The following is a 19,564-nucleotide window of genomic DNA, read 5'->3' as shown; positions in this document are numbered from 1 at the left end:
AATTTACTAAACTCATTAAATCATCTAAATCTACAACATGTATGTTAGACCCTATACCAACTAAGCTACTGAAAGAGATGCTTCCAGAGGTCCTAGATCCTCTTCTTAATATCATTAATTCATCTTTGTCTCTAGGATACGTACCAAAAACCTTTAAGCTGGCTATGATTAAACCGCTTGTTAAAAAAACGCAACTTGATCCTACAGAATTAGTCAATTACAGGCCGATCTCGAATCTACCTTTTCTGTTAAAGATATTAGAAAAGGCAGTATCCTCACAACTGTGTTCCTTTCTTGAAAGAAATGATATCTGCGAGGATTTCCAGTCCGGATTTAGACCGTACCATAGTACTGAGACTGCTCTCGTTAGAGTCACAAATGATTTGCTCTTATCATCCGATCGTGGTTGTGTCTCGCTATTAGTGTTACTCGATCTTAGTGCTGCATTTGACACCATTGACCACAACGTTCTTTTAAATAGATTAGAACATTTTGTTGGCATTACGGGAAATGCACTAGCATGGTTTAAATCATACTTATCTGACCGTTATCAGTTTGTAGCAGTAAATGATGAGATGTCTCATCGATCACAAGTTCAGTATGGCGTACCACAAGGCTCAGTACTAGGACCGCTGCTGTTCACTCTGTACATGCTACCATTAGGAGATATCATTAGGAAACATGGAATTAGCTTTCACTGTTATGCTGACGATACTCAGCTCTATATTTCTTCAAAACCTAACGAAACTTATCAATTCACAAAATTAACGGAATGCATAGCGGATATAAAAAATTGGATGACTCGTAATTTCCTACTTCTAAATTCTGAAAAAACAGAGGTTCTAATTATTGGACAAAAAACTTCCTCACGTAATAACCTAGAATACTGTCTAACACTTGATGGCTGCTCTGTTAAGTCTTCATCGTCGGTTAGGAACCTGGGTGTGCTCTTTGATACCAATCTTTCATTTGAAAGTCACGTGTCTAGTATCTGTAAAACTGCATTTTTCCATCTTAAAAATATATCTAAATTACGCCATATGCTCTCATTGACAAATGCGGAACAATTAATTAATGCGTTCATGACCTCAAGGCTAGATTATTGTAATGCCCTACTGGGTGGTTGCCCTGCAAGCTTAATAAACAAACTACAGCTGCTCCAAAACGCAGCAGCTCGAGTTCTTACCAGAACCAGGAAGTATGACAATATTAGCCCAGTTCTGTCAAAACTGCATTGGCTCCCTATTAAACATCGCATAAATTTTAAAATATTGCTGATTACTTACAAAGCACTAAATGGTTTAGCTCCGCAGTACTTGAGCGAGCTCTTAACGCATTATAGTCCGTCACGTCTATTGCGATCTCAAAATTCCGGCCAGTTACTAATACCTAGAATATCAAAATCGACTGCTGGTGGTAGATCTTTTTCCTATTTAGCACCAAAACTCTGAAACAGTCTTCCTACCATTGTCCGGGAAGCAGACACACTCTGTCAGTTCAAAGCCAGATTAAAGACACATCTCTTTGACCTAGCTTTCACATAATACATTATAGACTTCTATAATTTAATGTTAGGCTGCATATATTAGGTCAGCCGGAACCGGGAACACTTCTCAAAAATCCTGATGTACTCGTTACATCATGAGAAGAATGGCATCTACGCTAATTTTAGTGTCTGTGTTTATCCCGAGGTTTTCCTGCAGCCTGCTGGATCCGGGCCGTATCCAGATCTGACGAAGGACCTTCGCCTGGACCGATGACAACGCAGTGCTGAAGTGCCAACTAGTCTCTCCCTATGGAGGATCCCACTACCACTATACAGATAAGGCGTTGTCGGGAAAATCCGTTTCGCGTTCCTACCCCAAAGCAACAAAATAAAATAAAATTCTTTATCAAAATTTATAAGGAAAGACAAGTACTTTGTTTAGGCTTGGCTTGTAGGGAATTCCAAACCTGCGTATATTCAAACGCACATAACAATAGAACCCATTCTAAATGCGCATGTGAACGCCATCAGCGTTTCTCACAGGTTCACGTTTAAAGTCTGTGTAGAGGGAATGGTGTCGTCTTAGCGGCCCCTAATTTAATAACAAATGATCGTTGCGACGGAAGCAAATCAATCAAAACTAACTTTAGATGGAAATAACTTAACTCTGCTATAAAGCCAAAACAATCTCTGTTACCTTAAATTATACGCTTATCTCTGTAAAGCTGCTTTGAAGCAATCTACATTGTTAAAAGCGCTATATAAATGAAGATGACTTGACTTGACTTGACTTGTATGTGAGCACTGAGTTGTGGGCACATTCACTATATTTAATGCGCGAGTCGATTTTATGAGCGCGAGCTCTGTGTGATGAGCTGTGTTTGTGTGTAGGAATGAGCACGTAATAGTGGGCATTTCTTTCTACACTCATAACACCATCGGCCGTGGCCGGAATACCAGGAAATACACTCTTTGAGGGATACATCTGGGTTGCCGTGGAAACGGCGTTTGTAAGCAGGCAAGCGGGCTGTGTTACCGACTTGTTTACTGCTAAATAAGCTGGAACAGTCACATTTTCTGGAACTGAGCGAGCTGGTAGTTTTGGTGGAAGTCTGGCCGTAGCGAGACTTGAACACCGTCGTTTTCCTAGAAGGGCTAGGACGACTTTGAGGCCTCGGGCTTGATTTCAATCTTTGGCCGGGGTCCCGCTGAGGACGGCGGCCAGCAGACCGAGAGAGCGGTCTCGAGCTTCGGGCCTGTTTCCGCTGTGAGGCGGCGGCGGGCGGTGGCTGCGGCTGTGAGCTTCGAGCAGACGGCTGTTTAGAGCGACCTGTTGCGGAGCTAGCGCGCTATGGCAGGAAAAGTTAACCACAGGTGTCTCTCAGCAACGGTGAGAGAGGCCATAATCCGCCCTATGGCCTGTGCAGCAGATTTAGTAGCGCGAAGAGCAAGGTCTGTAGCGCTTCTCAAATCTGAAATGCTTACAGCTTCCAGTCCTTCCTCATCGAGTTTGCAGAGAAGGTTGGCTTGGAAAACTTGTAGCGTGGCCATTGTGTGCAACGCAGCTGCAGCCTGTCCAGCGGCGGTGTAAGCGCGGCCGTGCAGAACTGAAGTGGTGCGGCAGGCTTTAGAGGGGAGCGCAGTCTTAGCGCGCCGTCCAGTGGAGGGCGGGCAAAGATGAGCAGCTACAGCTTCCTCTACTGCAGGAAGAGAGTGGTATCCTCTGTTTTTAGCATCATCGACAATGGAGAATGCTGCAGAAACAGAAGTTTTCACTCTGGCTGAAAAGGGTGCAGACCAGGATTTCGCGAGTTCTTCGTGAAGCTTCAGGAAGAAACAGCGCGGGTCTAGACGGTGTTGCAACACGGTCCCCTTTAAGGAAACAGCCATCCAGTGTGCTGGCTCTACGGGCGCCGACCACTCGAGGCCGAGGCTCTCAACGGCCTGAGAGAGCAGACGCGTCAGCTCTGACTCAATATTAGCCCGTTTCCCAGACGACTCACGAGCAGGGGGTGCGAGATCCACAGAGCTCGACCAATCCTCACTGCCTGACGCTAGGATAGAGCAGCTGTCCTCCTCTGCAAATGCCACATAATCAGACTCATCCGCGACGGAAACGGCGGCAGACAGCGGCCGTTGTCCGGGGGTGATAGACTCGAGTGAAGCAGGCGGCGAAGCTGGCGGGCGACCCGGCGAGCTCGTCTCAGTAGGAGGAGGTTCAGAGCCTCGCTGAGCGCGGCGCTTTTTACGGCGCGGCAGCGCAGCGGGCTGGGGTGCAGACTCGTGAAAATATCCTCAGAGTCGCCATAGGCATCAGCTCGCAATGAGGGCATCCGCCGTCAGCGAGCGCGAGAGCTGCGTGATCTTCTCCCAGGCAGGAAACGCAATAACGCATGGCGGTCCCCGTCGCTGAGAGGGGCTCTGCACGAGCCACAGAAGTACGAGGCATCTTAAAAAAGACGCTCGGCTCTTTTAGAGAGAAAAAGTGTGAGTCGCGGGGCGAACACACACTAGCAATGAAAGGATATAGTGCACCGGATAGCGCAGCAGGAATGTCAGCAGAAGGCGGCGCGGCCAGTGGCTTCGATGCAGACTCGTCCCGCTGAAAGGCTTCTTCAGACGGCGCGGCTTCTCTCAGGGTCCAGCGATGCGTGAGCTCCGCTGAAGAGATGAAAATCAGTGAACCAGCCTCTCGACGCTATATTTATAGCCCTAGGCCACGCCTATTTCGGCGGGATGCTATGCAAATGGGCGCGAAGCACCCCCATTGGTCAAGGCGTCAAGAGGGCCTTCTCGATAGGCTGCTGCAGTTGCCGCAGGGCAGCCAATAGGCGCGCAAGCTGCCTCGCCTATGTCTGTATGCTGCTGCAACGCGTTTTGCATTATATAAAAAATAAGCTGCCTCGCCTATGTCTGTATGCTGCTGCAACGCGTTTTGCATTATATAAAAAATTAAGGATAATTTTTGGCTTCAGTATCTCACGGAAAGAGACTTTCCCCCGAGCGTAAGTTCTTACGCAGTACGAGAGAACCTCTCGTAAGAGAACGTTACTTCCACTATGTTTGTCTGATATGAATAACACATGTCGGCAAATTATATTTGAATAGATTGTTATTGCTGCTTCCACAGACATCAGTGTGTATTTTACAAACTCCAGATGTATTGTCTTACTCGTGCTTGTGTGTATTTAAATATCTGAAACCTAAAATAAACATTATGAGGTTGAAAACACTGCTTAGTTGTGATATATGACAGCGCTGAACGCGTCTGGCTCAGCGCCAGCCAACGCGCGAAAGCACAGTTTGAATCTGGCAGTTATGCAACGTCACTGAACATTCTAAATGTGGCACCGTAACGTTACTCTCAGGGGCACAGAGATAACAATCCCATATGAGACCATACCGCTCAAAAGGTTAATCATGCGGCGCCCGAGTGCATTTGACCGGCATAAAATCGGCATATGTCAGACTGACCGGCCGGTTGCCGGTCATGGCCGATCATGTGAAAATCGGCCAATTCCGGTCACCAGCCGATCAATCGGTGCATCTCTAATCCTTATAATTCCCAATATTGGCCTCCTAAATGGGTCATACATGATATATTGCATAAATCAGACGAGTGTATTAAAGCCTAGTATGACCCATGTAGGAGGTCGGCTTTAGGAATTATAAGGCTTATGTCCTTCATTCAAGCTGAAGGTTTATTTGCAGAAGCTCAACTGTGTTTCACTCTCATATAAACCAGGAATAAATTATACAGTAGCACAGTAATACAGTAATACAGTACAGTCTCTTCTCAACTACTGCCACTGTAAACTGTGATGATGAACACAAACTGCATGTCATGATCGATATGAACATATGATGTTTAATAAATAATAAATAGATTTATTTTTGGTGAATGGCGATAGTCATTCTCCTCCTGACAGCTTGAGAGTGAAGTAAGAAGATAATAGATGACAGACTCGTGCACATATTCATCATTTCTGTGATGTGAAGCTCCAGTATTATGTGATGATGATGTTGTGTATATGTGGCATTATGTGTTGAACTGAACTAACAGACGTGATCCACAGATCCAGCTGATCCAGCATCAGAAACTGAAGTCTGTGTGACTGCTGGATCATTATACAGAGGTACGACACGTTCATTTATACTGACAGCTTTATAACATTAAACTATCAGTCAGTCTGTAAATGCTTCATCAATAACTGTTGATAGTTGAATACCCTTGACTTCAGTCATGTACAGTTTCTCTTCTTCTTCTCATGTTTCCTGCAGTGATTGTGAGTATTGTTGGGATCGCAGTGTTTGCTGCTCCTACTGTGATTCTTCTTCAGATCATCTGTGCAAGAAGAGCTGGTGAGTTTTGAGCCGCACACAATCTGATGATTCACACTCATCTGATCTGGAACAATCTGCAATCATGATAAAAACACATACGAGAGGTCAGTCAATGCTTTTATTTTGCAGGGAGGAAGGACTCGAAGCACCCAGAGGAAATAGAGATGCCGACAATATTAGAATAAAATACTGATGAGTTTAGAGCCAATCTGCAGCAATATTTACAATAGCAAAAACTTACAGAGGATTGTTCATTGTTTTATTTTCTTCTTCTCAGAAAATAGAGAGAAAACTCTGAGCGCTTATAGTGACATAATCATGTTTAGATTAAAATGTGTTTTTTTACATATAAAAAGCCAGATTTATTTTCATTTATATGGATTTTATGGATATATTTGCCTACAGTGTTGAAAGTCATTCTCTTGCGCTTCATATGTAAACTGCTTTAAATATAATATTAATACAGTAATGGACAGACTCAGACTGTATAATCTCTCTCTGTTCTGTGTGATGGAGCTGATTTGAGGATTCTTGGATCTTGTCTGTTCATTCCTGTTTTTAGCATCTTTTTTCATTTTGAATGATTGCTATAATTTTCTTAATAAACCTCTGCAGTTGTGTTTAATAAGTCTCCTTTCCTGAGATGTTTGTTCCCCTTCATGAGCTCGTAATGTATCGTAATACAGGATAGTAAGTGTGAGTATTAATGGGTCGAGTGTTGATGAAATATATGTGTTTTCAGCCGTTTCTTGAAGATGGCTAAAGCCTCATCAGCTCAGGTTGAGTTCGGCAGGTCGTTCCTCCAGCAGGAACAGTCCAGGTGAAGGTCTGTGAAAGTGATTCTGTGTCTCTTTGAGATGATGCACCACAAGACACCGTTCACCTGCAGAACACAAGCTTCTGGAGACACATCGGTCTGGAGTAGTGAGTTTAGGTGTAGAGGAGCAGAGCCAGTGGTTGTTCTGTAGTCAAGTCATTGAGAGCATTACAATAGTCCAGGAAACTGCTAAAATAAAGAAGGGAGACTAACAGCAGAAATACTCTCATGTGCAAAATATATCCTTCAGAGCTAATATCCATTGTTCAGAGCAGGTGTGTCTTCTCAGACATGTTTCACACACACGTTACACAAACCTTCACTGTGGGATTGTGTAACTAAACAGTAACTCTAGCAGGGTTTCAGCACTCAGTTGTTCAGATGAGAGGAAGTTACACAACCACAGGAGGAGCTGATGAAATCTCTAACTAGATACAACAAACTGTGTTGGTGCTTCAAAGCTTTCGACACAGTGCTCAACTTCACCATTTGGTGGTCAGTAATAATTCCTACACCAACTGTGTCATTCAAATGTTTTGTTCATTGGGATGTCGTTGTAAGGTTTATTTGTATATTTAATAAGCATATTTGTCATTAGCAAGAAGGCAGGCCACATTTCAGTGTATTGCACAATATAAGGACAATAAAGACTTTCTGTTCATCATTGTTACTCACCTTCTAAATACAATGTTTAATATGCCAATAAATTGGACCTATGTGATTTTTCATTGCACCATTTTTGGGCCTGCCAGTATTTGCTATCCAGGAGCTCCCACAGGTCATCAGAGGATGGTGGATTCGAGCTGCCTGAGATGATGATGCCTCTGCTTGCTCACTGGATATCAGCACTTGAAAGTGACATGATGTCGCTTGACAAACTAGCCAAAGCAGCACCAACAGGCTCTCTGAGGTCAATGAGTGTTTGCAGCAGATCATGCGTGCTGTTCCACCTGGTGTCCACTTCATGGAGAAGCTTCAGGGGCTGGCTGCCCATCCTTTCCTGGGCAAGGATTAGCTTTTCAGTGGCCTTAGTGCTGCTCTTGAAAAGAGTCACCAGTCTCCTGGCTCTGCTCCAACACGTCATGTTCTTCAACTGCCCTCTGAACAATGAGGTTGAAGGTATAAGCAAATGTAGTGTAGTGCTGCTGTTGGGTAGCACCTCGTTTGCATGTGTTGACTCCGCCCTAGAGGCCTGCAGGTAATCAGCGTCTCATTCATACGGGGTATATCAAGGTGGCTGTTTGGCCACCGGACATTGCGTTGATGTGTGACTGTTTTGCTGGCGCGTCATTTCTCTGCGTTCATCCTGGCTGGAGTTGCCGTGCGGTTTGTGGATAAGCACATGTGGTGCTGAGTGTTTGCAGTCGTTGTGTTTTCATTCTGGCTGGAGGTGAGTGTGACGGCAGCTGGTTATTATTGCTCGAACCTACCGGACGCTAAACGGTTAACAACGTAACTCTTGTCAGGTGCTGTGCGGCTTGTGGAGAAGCGCGTGTTCAAGCTGAATGTTTACAGTGGTTGGTGAACTTGCACCGTTTGCCGTATACAAACGCACGTCATACTACTGCAATCCTCGCTGGTGTATTGCTGTTTGGCTTTCTGGTAAGTATCTTTTTGGCTCTTGTGGTCGTATTTATTTTGAGTAATCTTTAGTCATGGGGTTATCTGTGTATTTCAGCTCGCCTTGGTATTATTTGGTTCTCACTTTGTTGCTGCCGGACGAATGACGCGATCGCCGCATGTTGGTATGTGTGATCACTGTATTATAATGATGAGCCAGTACGGTGCATATTTTAGTTCACATCCGGGCTTTTGCAGGTGAATGAATCTGCCGTTATAAAAGTACGTGAAGACTGCTGCTCGGATTGGGACTTTCATTGCTGCTGTTTTGTTCCCAATATCTTTTACTTTTGTTTATTGTTTTATTTCAATAACCTGCTGGCCAGTAGTGGCTCTCATGTGAGCACGCCCAGCATTCAATATATTTTTGAGTTAGTTTGCTTTATTATTGGGACAATTTAACTTCATTTATTTTGTTTGTTTTTGATCTTTTATGGGTTCGCCCTGTATTTCTTTTGTGAATAATATTTGCATTACTTAATAATTTTGTGAGTGATCCTCAGCCTGTCAGAGGAAAGAGGGTTGTGGGTGTTGGCCGGCCTGTGAAGCTGGGATAGGCTGGTGACTGTAAACCAATGCACTGAAAACCTTACTGAAACCCATAACTACAGGTTTGAGTGGATCATATATTTTGTTTTGTGATATTGGGTATTGTGGTTGTGCCTTGTAAATTAGTATTCTTGTAAACTATTTCTTGTGTTGTAATTCGTTTTTCTTGTCTTTCAGGCACTGTGAGTCCGGAGCAGGAGAGCTAGTTGCTCTATTTTGGTGGTGGGGCCTGATGCACCGTGTGTGTGTGGTCTATAACCTATAGGGATTGATCTTGGTTGATGTGAGGGTGCAGTGTAGTGCACGTGTTTGTGCTTCTCGACCATTGCTGATGTGGAGAAGTTTGGCGCTAGCTCATCCTGCTTCCGGTAATCACAAGTCCTGATAAGTCTGTATTGTTACTGTGTGTGTGTGCGCATGTGTGTGGAGTGATTGATTCCAATTGCCGCATATTTTAATATTTTACATTTGTCCAATAAAGAATATTTTTGTATTTTCTTATACCCACGTCTCCAATTTTCTGTGTAAGGGAAACACCGAACCTGTGTGTCCTCATTAGGATACTTCTCTGGTTTAGTGACCAGGGTGGCATAGTCGACTCTTCCTTAAATCTCTTTCTGTAATAAACCTACTGTCCGCCACACAAAGCAAGGAAGATGGCGTAGTCCCAGCTTCTGAATTCCTGACCCCATGTCAGTAACCATTACACGACTCTATAACCATCGCTGCAATGGTCTCATATGCAGCAAACCCAGGCGGCAGCTGCCATCAGACCCAAGAGTCTCTGAAGCGTTTTCAGGGCGACCGCTCTTCACAAAAGAGGCCAGTGTATCGTTAATGGACTGGATACTCTGTTCTGATGAGCTCGAGAGTCCAAAATCATACCCAGAAAATCTATCTGGAAACTATCTATATACGCAAATCTGAAATTTCATTTGAAATGTGGTGTGCTTTTTATTTTGATCTATTCTTATTTTCAACCACTCTTAGTTTCAAGTATTTACTTTTTTATCTAGCCTTTGTTGAGAACTGCAGTATTATTATTTTTGTCTTGAACAATGATTCAATTCAAATTGATTGTGAATACAAAACCAAATGAGTGAAAAATGTGTTACTGTCTGACACAATCTGAGTGCAGTGTGAATAACTAAATCCTCTGCTGAATGCATATTTTCAAACAATTACATTATATAATGTACAAAATACATTATATGGATTATGTTTTAAAACCAATACCATCATTATTCCATGGTATAATAAAAAAGAATGCATTCATATCTGAAAACTACATGTCTTATTGTACAGTGCCAAGATAGTGTTTATATTCCAGTAATGAACAATGTGACTAACACTTTTTGCTGTCTTACAGTGGGACTGTCTTACTGTGTGTGTGTGTGTGTAAAGTTGATGCCTTGTATGACAGTTACAGAGACTGATTGAAATGTTGTGTTTCAGTATATCATATATCAGTTCTGCTTTATTCTTGTGTTCTATTTCTGTTACTGCTTTGTACAGCACATTGTCTTTCTGTTTTCTGTGCTTGATGACTGGACTCATAAAATGTTTTGAAATATGAAAAAAAAAAAATATATACACTGTAACTAAATGCATTTAATGATATGTTTACTGCTGAGAAATACAGATGAAGCCACTTGATAATTGGGAAATGTAGTCAAGAATTTCCCTCCGTTATGAAATCACCCATTCATTGCAAAACTTCTGTTATTGCTCTGAGAGATCTCATCATCGCTATGGAAAACCCGTCTTTGCTACACTTTTAAAAACAATAAATTGCAAAATGTAAATTAATCATGATTCTTTTCCATGGAGTCCCACCCTTTGCACACACACTGGTATTCCTATCACTATATTGACTCTCCATAGACGTAATTAGGAAAATAGTCGATCTCCGAATGCGAATGAACTAACTCTGAATATTAGTATTGTTTCTTATATGAGGATCCTTTTTCAAATACAAGGTCAATATTGATTTTCACTAACGACAAAACAACAAATTATCCGTGAATTTATCTTGAACTAAGCTTTAGGAGCTTTCCATCTTTACTCTCCTCCCTGTTACGGAGATCGACTATTTTTGACTGACAAAATGCCGGCGGACGGAAACACAGTGAGTTGTTCAAAACTTTTCTTTTTAGTAAACTCTGTGTACACACAAGAGCAGGATGAGGGGTGGCAACTTCCCATGGTACATGTAAAAAAAAAAAAAAGTTATACTGGTAATGAGGGACAAATTCTGAACTATCAGCCATTTCAACTGAAAGATGAAGGCTATAATACTAACGTTGGATTAGAAATCTTTAAAGTATAATCGTTTTCTCTGTTTTTAGCATTGTGTGTGAAAGTATGTTTGTTAGTTTGTGTGTGTGTGTGTGTGTGTGTGTGTGTGTGTGTGTGTGTGAGAGAGAGAGTATGGGAGTATGAGAGTATGTATATGTATGTGTATGTGTGTGTGTAAGCATATTAATGGAGTAATCATGGAAAAATGGCCTTGCTGTAGTGGAGATTACTGGAAGAAACAAACACTTTCAAAATAAAATAAATTGATTCCTTAATTTGTACACAAAGTGCATTTATTTATTAATTTTGATCAAAACTATATGGAATCCAGGATATTTTGATTACCAAACAATAAAACAATGCATTTTGGGAAAAATTCCAGGTAATACTGAGCCTCAAAAGAAATGATGCCTAGTCTGTAAGATGCAGTAAACTACACTCTCAGAAAATACAGTACATAATTGTACATTTAGGGGAACAATGGCTTGTCACTGGGCCTGTACCCTCAAGGGTCCATATTTGTACCTTAACTAATACCTTTATTTTTTACATCCAGCACAAAATCAAAGAGATGTATGAGCTAATGGTGTTCTCTGACCCCAAATAAACAGATATTGTAATGTTCACAATCTACAATATACAGTTTATTCTCCTGCTTAGTATGTGTGTAAATAGTTGTGCTTAAATCTTTGGGTGTATTTTTACACAACAACATATTTTGTCACACCGTAGTGATGCAAAGTTCCACACTCTTGTAAAGACTATGGACTAACTTTAAAACATAATCTTTACACAGGAATCACATGTGTCCAAAACATCCATGCACAGTAAAATCTCCAGTGTTGAAATCCTGGTGTTAAGGACTTTTAGAGTAAAGAGTTAATTTTCTGGTGTTGAATTAACACTGCTAGTGTAAACTGGTGAAAATATGTGGAGTTAAATTAATAATACCGAGAGAGTGTAATTAGTTACATCCGGGACATTTACTCGCTGGGCGCGACCAGACGAGCTGAAACTTTTTTCAAAGACGCCATTTTCTTTGACTCGCGATGCAAGGCATACGAGGAGGGAAAACGCATCAATTAAGTGTTTTATTGCATTTATACATGCATTTTATAACATATTGTTTTATAACAATATGCATATGCTGTGCATGGCTAAACTGCTCTCAGAGGGGCATTTTCCATGACCCGCGATGAGGAGCAGACCAGGATGGTGTTGCTTTTTAACAGGGAAACGACGAAAGTAAGTGTTTTAACTATTTTACAATATTTATTTTATAACACATTGATTTATAGCGATATTTAAATGCTCTGCGCGCTTAAACGAGCCGAAACTTTTTTCAAAGGCGACGTCATCTTCTTTGACTCAATACGGAGCTGACGACGAGGAGATTTGCTTGTAACGTACATTCCCGTTAACAGGGAAAACACCGAAAGTAAGTGTTTTTACCTAATTTAAAACATGTATTTCATGGCATTATATTGTTTTGTAACGATATTTATGTGATGTGCACGCTTAAACCTTTCTCACAGACTCGTTACGTTAGGCCCTCCATCTTCTTTGACTCGTGACGCAGTGCAGACACGGAGTTTGCTTTTAACAGTGAAAACACAGAGTAAGTGTTTTAACTTATTTACAATACGTGTTTTATAATGTTATATTGTTTGTTACGCTGCCAAGGAAAATGGGAACAGTGTTTGTGCTGTTTTGTGCGTTGTGTTTGTTTCCTCTATAGGTCACGTGACGTCTCGCCGATTGCTGATTGTAGGCGGCGCAACTGCTTTAAAATGCCTTTGTTGCCATCCGCTCTCTCTCTCTGACTCTCACTTCCATTTCCGCTTCAGGTGGCAGACGGAGCGGAGCTCCGAGGTGTCCCGTGTGTTTGGCTCGTTATGCCTCTTCATGGAGTTTCCCCGTGTCGAACCGATGATCGTGTTTCCTATAAGCACGTTCCTGGCGTGGAACTCATGTTTGTTAGATTTAGTTTATAACATTATTTTAAAGCTGGTGGTAATTGGTGTTGGGTTTTCACGTTATTTAGTTTAGGTTTAGTTAGGGCAGCAGTTAGAGAACCCGGAAGACTCACGGAGAATATTGTCTTTGATTTTCGAACGGGAGGTAGGCAAGTGATATTTCTCCGGTAGATATGTGTGCGCAGGGTTTTCTTTCTGTCTGTTTTTGTGTTTTTCTTTACCACCATGCTTTGTTTATGACAAATTATCTATCATTTAAATTATTTATAAATAAATAATTTATGCACCGTCACTGAATCTCTGTGGTCTTTATATGTTATGATGTTCCATTTTAATTAATTTAATGGGCTCGTAACATATAAATGGGGGCTCGCTTAGCCGGGTTTTGAACTATATTTGTCTTTTTTTGGGGCATTTTTGAATAAATCCGATTTTCCCTTTGTGAAAATCTTTTTCTGGGGTGGTCGCACTGCGCGCTGTGAGTGCGCATTAGTTTGTTGTGATCGCCCTTTGCTCTTTTTGTGCCGTAGATTTTCGGTGATGTTTTTTTTTGTGTGTATTTTCTTGATTTTTCGCTCGTTTAGGGAATTTTGTGTCACTCGCAATGTTTGATTTAGACGCGTTCATTTGTGCTCCTTCAGAGGATATTTTATTAACTGTAACGCGTGATGACCTTGTTAGAATCGCTGGCCACTATAAACTTGAGGTGAGTGGTAGCCCTTCCAAGGCTGAGCTTCAGGATAAGCTTATTGAAGATTTGCGAGAACTTGGAGTGTTTTGGAAAGTGTCTCCTGATGTATCTACGTCGCCTGATCAGGGTAAACGTCTTTCTATTGACTCTTCTCCTTCACCTAGTAAAGCAGCTCTAGAATTGAAACGTTTACAGTTAAAAGAAAAGGAAATTGAATGGGAACGCGAAAAAATTAGATTTGAGGCTGATAGACAGACAACACGAGAACGAGAAAAAAGAGAACACGAATTGAGATTGAAAGATCTTGAATTTGTGCAGGCATTACGAATTAAAGAACTTGAGCTGAAGGCTCGTGAGGCTGGTGTTTCGTTCAAGCCAGATCAATTTGACATAACTCGTAACATTCGTCTTGTTCCACCTTTTAATGAGAGCGAAGTTGATAAGTTTTTTGCACATTTCGAGCGCGTAGCGTTGACTTTTAAATGGCCCAAAGAAATTTGGACCATGACGTTGCAATGTGTTTTCACTGGAAAAGCACAGGAAGCTTATTCCTCATTAACTCTTGAAGACGCAGCAGATTACGAAAAAGTCAAACATGCTGTTTTACGCATTTATGCTCTTGTGCCAGAGGCTTATCGTCAAAAGTTTCGTAGTTATCATAAACCTGAAGCTCTCACATATGTCGAGTATGTTAGGGAAAAAGAAATGCTATTTGATCGATGGCTTAGTTCTCAAGAAGTAACAACTTTCCAGTCTCTTCGTGATTTGATGGTTCTTGAAGATTTTAAAAACGGTCTTCCTCAAACAGTCGCTACTCATGTTAGTGAGCATCAGAATCTGACGCCAGCTCGTGCAGCCGTGCTTGCTGACGAGTATGTACTCACACATAAGCGTGTTCCTTCTAATTCTAAATTTTCACAAAACGTTTCTAGTCATTCAAATGTTTCTAAGGTGTTTAGAGAAACCGTGCCTGTTTCTGCCCGCTCTCCAGACCGCCGTCCGTCGGGGTCTAACGCTACAGTTCCGATCTGCGCTTATTGTAAGAAACGTGGTCATGTTCTGGCTGACTGTTATTCTCTAAAGCGCAAAAATAAGGTAGCGAGTCAATCGGCTTATAGATCAGAAGTGGGTTTGTGTGTCTCAAACATGCCTGTGAGTAGGGACGACACTCGTACTGACAATCGCAGTTTTGCACCTTTCATAATGGATGGTTTTGTCTCTTTGCCCGGTGAGTCTAGTGAGCACTTAAAAATTCCGGTAAAAATTCTGCGTGATACTGGCGCCTCACAGAGCTTTATTTTACAAGATGTGTTGCCTTTTAGTGATAAGACTTTCACTGGTGATAGTATTCTTGTACGTGGATTCGAAATGGGTTACGTTAACGTCCCTCTGCATGAGATTTCTCTTAGCTCTGATTTAGTTACTGGCAAGGTTTCTGTGGGCGTACGCCCCTCCTTGCCTATCGAAAATGTAGCGGTGCTACTTGGTAACGATTTGTGTGGTGGAAAAGTTTTGCCTTGCCCCATAGTGTCTCATGTATCCCCAAAAATATGTACTGATGACCTGTCAATTAACTTCCCTGAAGTTTTTTCTTCTAGCGTCGTTACTCGTGCTATGGCGAGAAACGAAAAAGAGAATGAAATTGAGGATCAACTTGATCTTAGTGATACTTTTATTGCTCGACCTTCACTCTCAAGCGATAGTGACTTATCTGGAAATTCTGTTTCACTGTCGTTTTCTTCTGATGTTCCTAATTTTTCTATGAGTCGAGAGCAGCTTATTAAGGAACAGAAAATTGACCCGTCTCTGTCTTCTCTCTTTTTGGAAGCTATGTCTGAGGAAGACATTGAGCATTCGCCGCATGGCTATTTTTTACGAGATGGTGTCTTAATGCGTAAGTGGAGACCTCTTATGGCCTCAGCGCAAGATGAGTGGAGAGTTCTTTTTCAAATCGTTGTCCCAGTTTCGTTTCGTGATGAGGTTTTGAGTTTAGCTCATGACCATCACTTTGCGGGTCATCTCGGCGTAAATAAGTCTGCTGACAGAATTTTACGCCATTTTTATTGGCCAGGTATTAAGAAGGATGTCGTGAGATATTGTCGAACGTGTCACTTGTGTCAGATCACTGGTAAACCTAACCAGGTGATTCCGCCTGCGCCTTTACAGCCGATTCCGGTTACGTCTGAGCCTTTTGAAAGCGTTATATTGGACTGTGTTGGCCCATTGCCTCGAACAAAGACTGGGAATCAATGGTTACTCACCATAATGTGTAGCTTGACTCGTTTTCCAGAAGCTATTCCGCTCCGTAAGATCACAGCTCCGGTCATCATTAAAGCCCTGATGGGTTTCTTCTCTCTTTTTGGCCTACCAAAAACTATTCAGACTGACCGCGGTACTAATTTTATGTCCCGTGGTTTTGCACAAGCTATGCGCCAGCTCGCGGTCCACCATGTTACATCCAGCCCATATCGTCCACAGACTCAAGGCGCACTTGAGAGGTTCCATCAAACTTTGAAAAGTATGCTCAAGTGTTTCTGCCTCGAGTTCCAGCGTGATTGGGATGAAGGTGTTCCGTTTGCTCTTTTTGCTGTTCGCGAAGTAGTGCAAGAGAGTTTGGGTTTTAGCCCGTCGGAGCTGGTTTTCGGGCACACGGTTCGTGGACCTTTAAAGCTGTTGAAAGAGTCGTGGCTTGCAGAGCCTAAAGGGTGTCCCAGTTTGTCGGATTATGTGTCCAATATGCGTAGTAGGCTCAGTCGTGCATGTCAGTTGGCTAGAGATAACTTGGGTCTCTGTCAGAAGAGAATGAAGCAGAGGTTTGATCAGAGGGCTGTTTCCCGAAGTTTCAGTCCTGGTGATAAAGTTCTTGTGTTGATTCCTGGGATGGGCTCTGCTTTGCAGGCTCGTTACAGTGGTCCTTATCGTATCGAACGACGATTGAGTGATTTAAACTATGTCATCTCCACTCCCGATCGAAGGAGAAAGACCACGCTATGTTACATTAATCGTTTGAAGTTGTTTTGTGATCGTGGAGAAGGTTCAATTTCGGAACTCAAGTCGCCTTGCACTTCCATTGTCAGAAATAATGTTCGCGCAACAGAAGTGGCGCTGTCCAAGAAGGGTGGTGCTGAAGTTGTTTCTTCACTGGCGGTTGCGGCACAAGTTGAAAACGCGTCTCCGTCAGTACAACAGGGTGCTGTGACTAGTCCTTTACTTGAAGATGAGGGTCGTATTCCCTCGAGGGAGGTTATTGAAGGGAGAATGAAGAATTCTGAGGTTCTTAATGATCTGGATCTATTTTTGTCTAGTTTGTCCACCTTAGAACGTAATGATTTAATCTCTCTGATTAAGCAATATGAGAATTTGTTTCCTGATGTGCCTCATCGGACAACGGCAATTGAACATGACATTGATGTGGGCGCTACATGCCCAATTAAACAACATCCTTACCGTGTAAATCCACATAAAAGGTTGTTGTTTCAAAATGAGGTGAAGTTTATGTTGGAAAATGGCATTGCAGAGTCTAGTAATAGCCCGTGGAGTTCGCCCTGTTTACTGGTTCCAAAGAGTGATGGTTCCATGCGTTTTTGCATGGATTTCAGGAGGGTGAACGCCGTTACAAAACCTGACAGCTACCCATTACCGCGTGTTGACGATTGTGTTGATCGTTTGGGTTCAGCTGTATTTGTCAGTAAAATTGACCTATTGAAGGGTTACTGGCAAGTTCCGCTGACCCTCCGTGCCAAAGAGATCGCGGCCTTGGTGACACCCGATCACTTCCTACAGTATACCGCCATGGCCTTCGGCCTTCGCAACGCTCCCGCCACTTTTCAAAGGCTTATCAACGGCGTTCTTGAAGATGTGCCTAATTGCGAGGCCTATTTAGATGATTTGGTCATCTATAGTGACACCTGGTCTTCACATGTGGCCCATCTTTCTACTGTGTTTCGCAGACTATCAGAAGCTAACTTAGCCATCAATTTAGCCAAGTGTGAGTTTGGCCAGGGCACTGTGGTATATTTGGGTAAAGTGGTTGGCCGTGGGCAGGTACGTCCTGTCCAGTCTAAAGTTGAGGCGATTGTGAATTATCCTCCTCCAACCACTCGTCGCGAACTCCGCCGCTTTCTTGGCATGGTAGGTTACTACCGGTCATTCTGTAAAAATTTCTCTGTTTTTGCCTCGCCTCTCACTGATTTGCTTAGTTCGAAGGTGACCTTCAACTGGACTCCACGGAGTCAAGCTGCTTTCGAGTCTGTTAAAGCACTGCTTACTACTGCGCCTGTGCTAGCCGCTCCTGATTTTTCTCGGCCTTTTTCCATCGCTGTTGACGCGAGTGATCTGGGAGCAGGAGCTGTTCTTCTACAACATGACGGGGATGGTCTTGAACACCCTGTCTGTTTTTTTTCACGCAAGTTTAACTGTTGTCAGCGTGCTTATTCGACCATAGAAAAGGAAGCTCTTGCTCTTGTGCTCGCCTTTCAGCACTTTGAGGTCTATGTGGGAGGTGCTGCATGTCCGGTTGTGGTCTACACAGACCACAACCCTTTGGTTTTTCTTGATCGCATGCGCAATTCTAATCAGCGCTTAATGCGGTGGAGCTTGATTCTACAGGGCTGTAACATGGAGATTAGGCACATCCGAGGACGTGACAATGTAGTCGCCGATGCATTGTCTCGTGCTTGATATAGAAAGTATGGTAAATAAATTGTGGTATGAAAAAAAACGTACTTGTTGCACTTTAATTTTTATTTTTTTTCCCTTTGTTCAGTTTAGCAGGTTCCTGGAGCCATTGCTGAATGTGGGTTTGTAAGTGTTTATTTGTAAATATTTATTAAGTTGTTGACTTAAACCCCAATTTATTTTCTTTAAGGGTGGGGGTGTTACGCTGCCAAGGAAAATGGGAACAGTGTTTGTGCTGTTTTGTGCGTTGTGTTTGTTTCCTCTATAGGTCACGTGACGTCTCGCCGATTGCTGATTGTAGGCGGCGCAACTGCTTTAAAATGCCTTTGTTGCCATCCGCTCTCTCTCTGACTCTCACTTCCATTTCCGCTTCAGGTGGCAGACGGAGCGGAGCTCCGAGGTGTCCCGTGTGTTTGGCTCGTTATGCCTCTTCATGGAGTTTCCCCGTGTCGAACCGATGATCGTGTTTCCTATAAGCACGTTCCTGGCGTGGAACTCATGTTTGTTAGATTTAGTTTATAACATTATTTTAAAGCTGGTGGTAATTGGTGTTGGGTTTTCACGTTATTTAGTTTAGGTTTAGTTAGGGCAGCAGTTAGAGAACCCGGAAGACTCACGGAGAATATTGTCTTTGATTTTCGAACGGGAGGTAGGCAAGTGATATTTCTCCGGTAGATATGTGTGCGCAGGGTTTTCTTTCTGTCTGTTTATGTGTTTTTCTTTACCACCATGCTTTGTTTATGACAAATTATCTATCATTTAAATTATTTATAAATAAATAATTTATGCACCGTCACTGAATCTCTGTGGTCTTTATATGTTATGATGTTCCATTTTAATTAATTTAATGGGCTCGTAACATTGTTTTATTATAATATTTGTGACGTGCAAATATCATAAAGTAGTCTATGTATTTATCCTCAAACTATCTTTTACTCTCGTTTGCCAGCACACCTAACGTATAACGTTAACTGAAAAACAGAAGAACAACTCCACAAACTGCGGACCGACAATGCACGTGAAATTGTCACTTTATTTCCTTATTTGGAGGACCAATTTTCTTAAAATTGGTAAGTAATTCTTTCAGATTAAATATGTATGCAAAA

The 19,564-nt window shown here is 42.4% G+C and overlaps 1 protein-coding gene across 5 annotated transcripts in view; it reads left to right on the top strand.

The window, feature by feature from the left end:
* The window catches only part of LOC311089596 (uncharacterized protein), a 41,373-nt gene that overhangs the window by 19,927 nt on the left and 1,882 nt on the right, over positions 1-19,564 (top strand). For 2 of the 5 annotated variants that reach the window (XM_084124366.1, XM_084124365.1), the window contains exons 4-8: positions 5,563-5,622; positions 5,768-5,848; positions 5,960-12,552; positions 12,650-12,732; positions 19,408-19,528. In XM_084124366.1, the coding sequence (XP_083980492.1) occupies positions 5,563-5,622; positions 5,768-5,848; positions 5,960-6,015 (197 nt within the window). In that variant the 3' untranslated portion in view covers positions 6,016-12,552; positions 12,650-12,732; positions 19,408-19,528. The remainder of the gene's footprint in view (positions 1-5,562; positions 5,623-5,767; positions 5,849-5,959; positions 12,553-12,649; positions 12,733-19,407; positions 19,529-19,564) is intronic. The other 3 variants (XM_084124368.1, XM_084124367.1, XM_084124369.1) reach the window with 3 other exon arrangements.

This window comes from Abramis brama, assembly GCF_963993115.1.
Source record: "Abramis brama genome assembly, chromosome: 1".
Classification (NCBI taxonomy): Eukaryota; Metazoa; Chordata; class Actinopteri; order Cypriniformes; family Leuciscidae; genus Abramis; species Abramis brama.
This window is presented reverse-complemented; position numbering and strand designations above follow the sequence as displayed.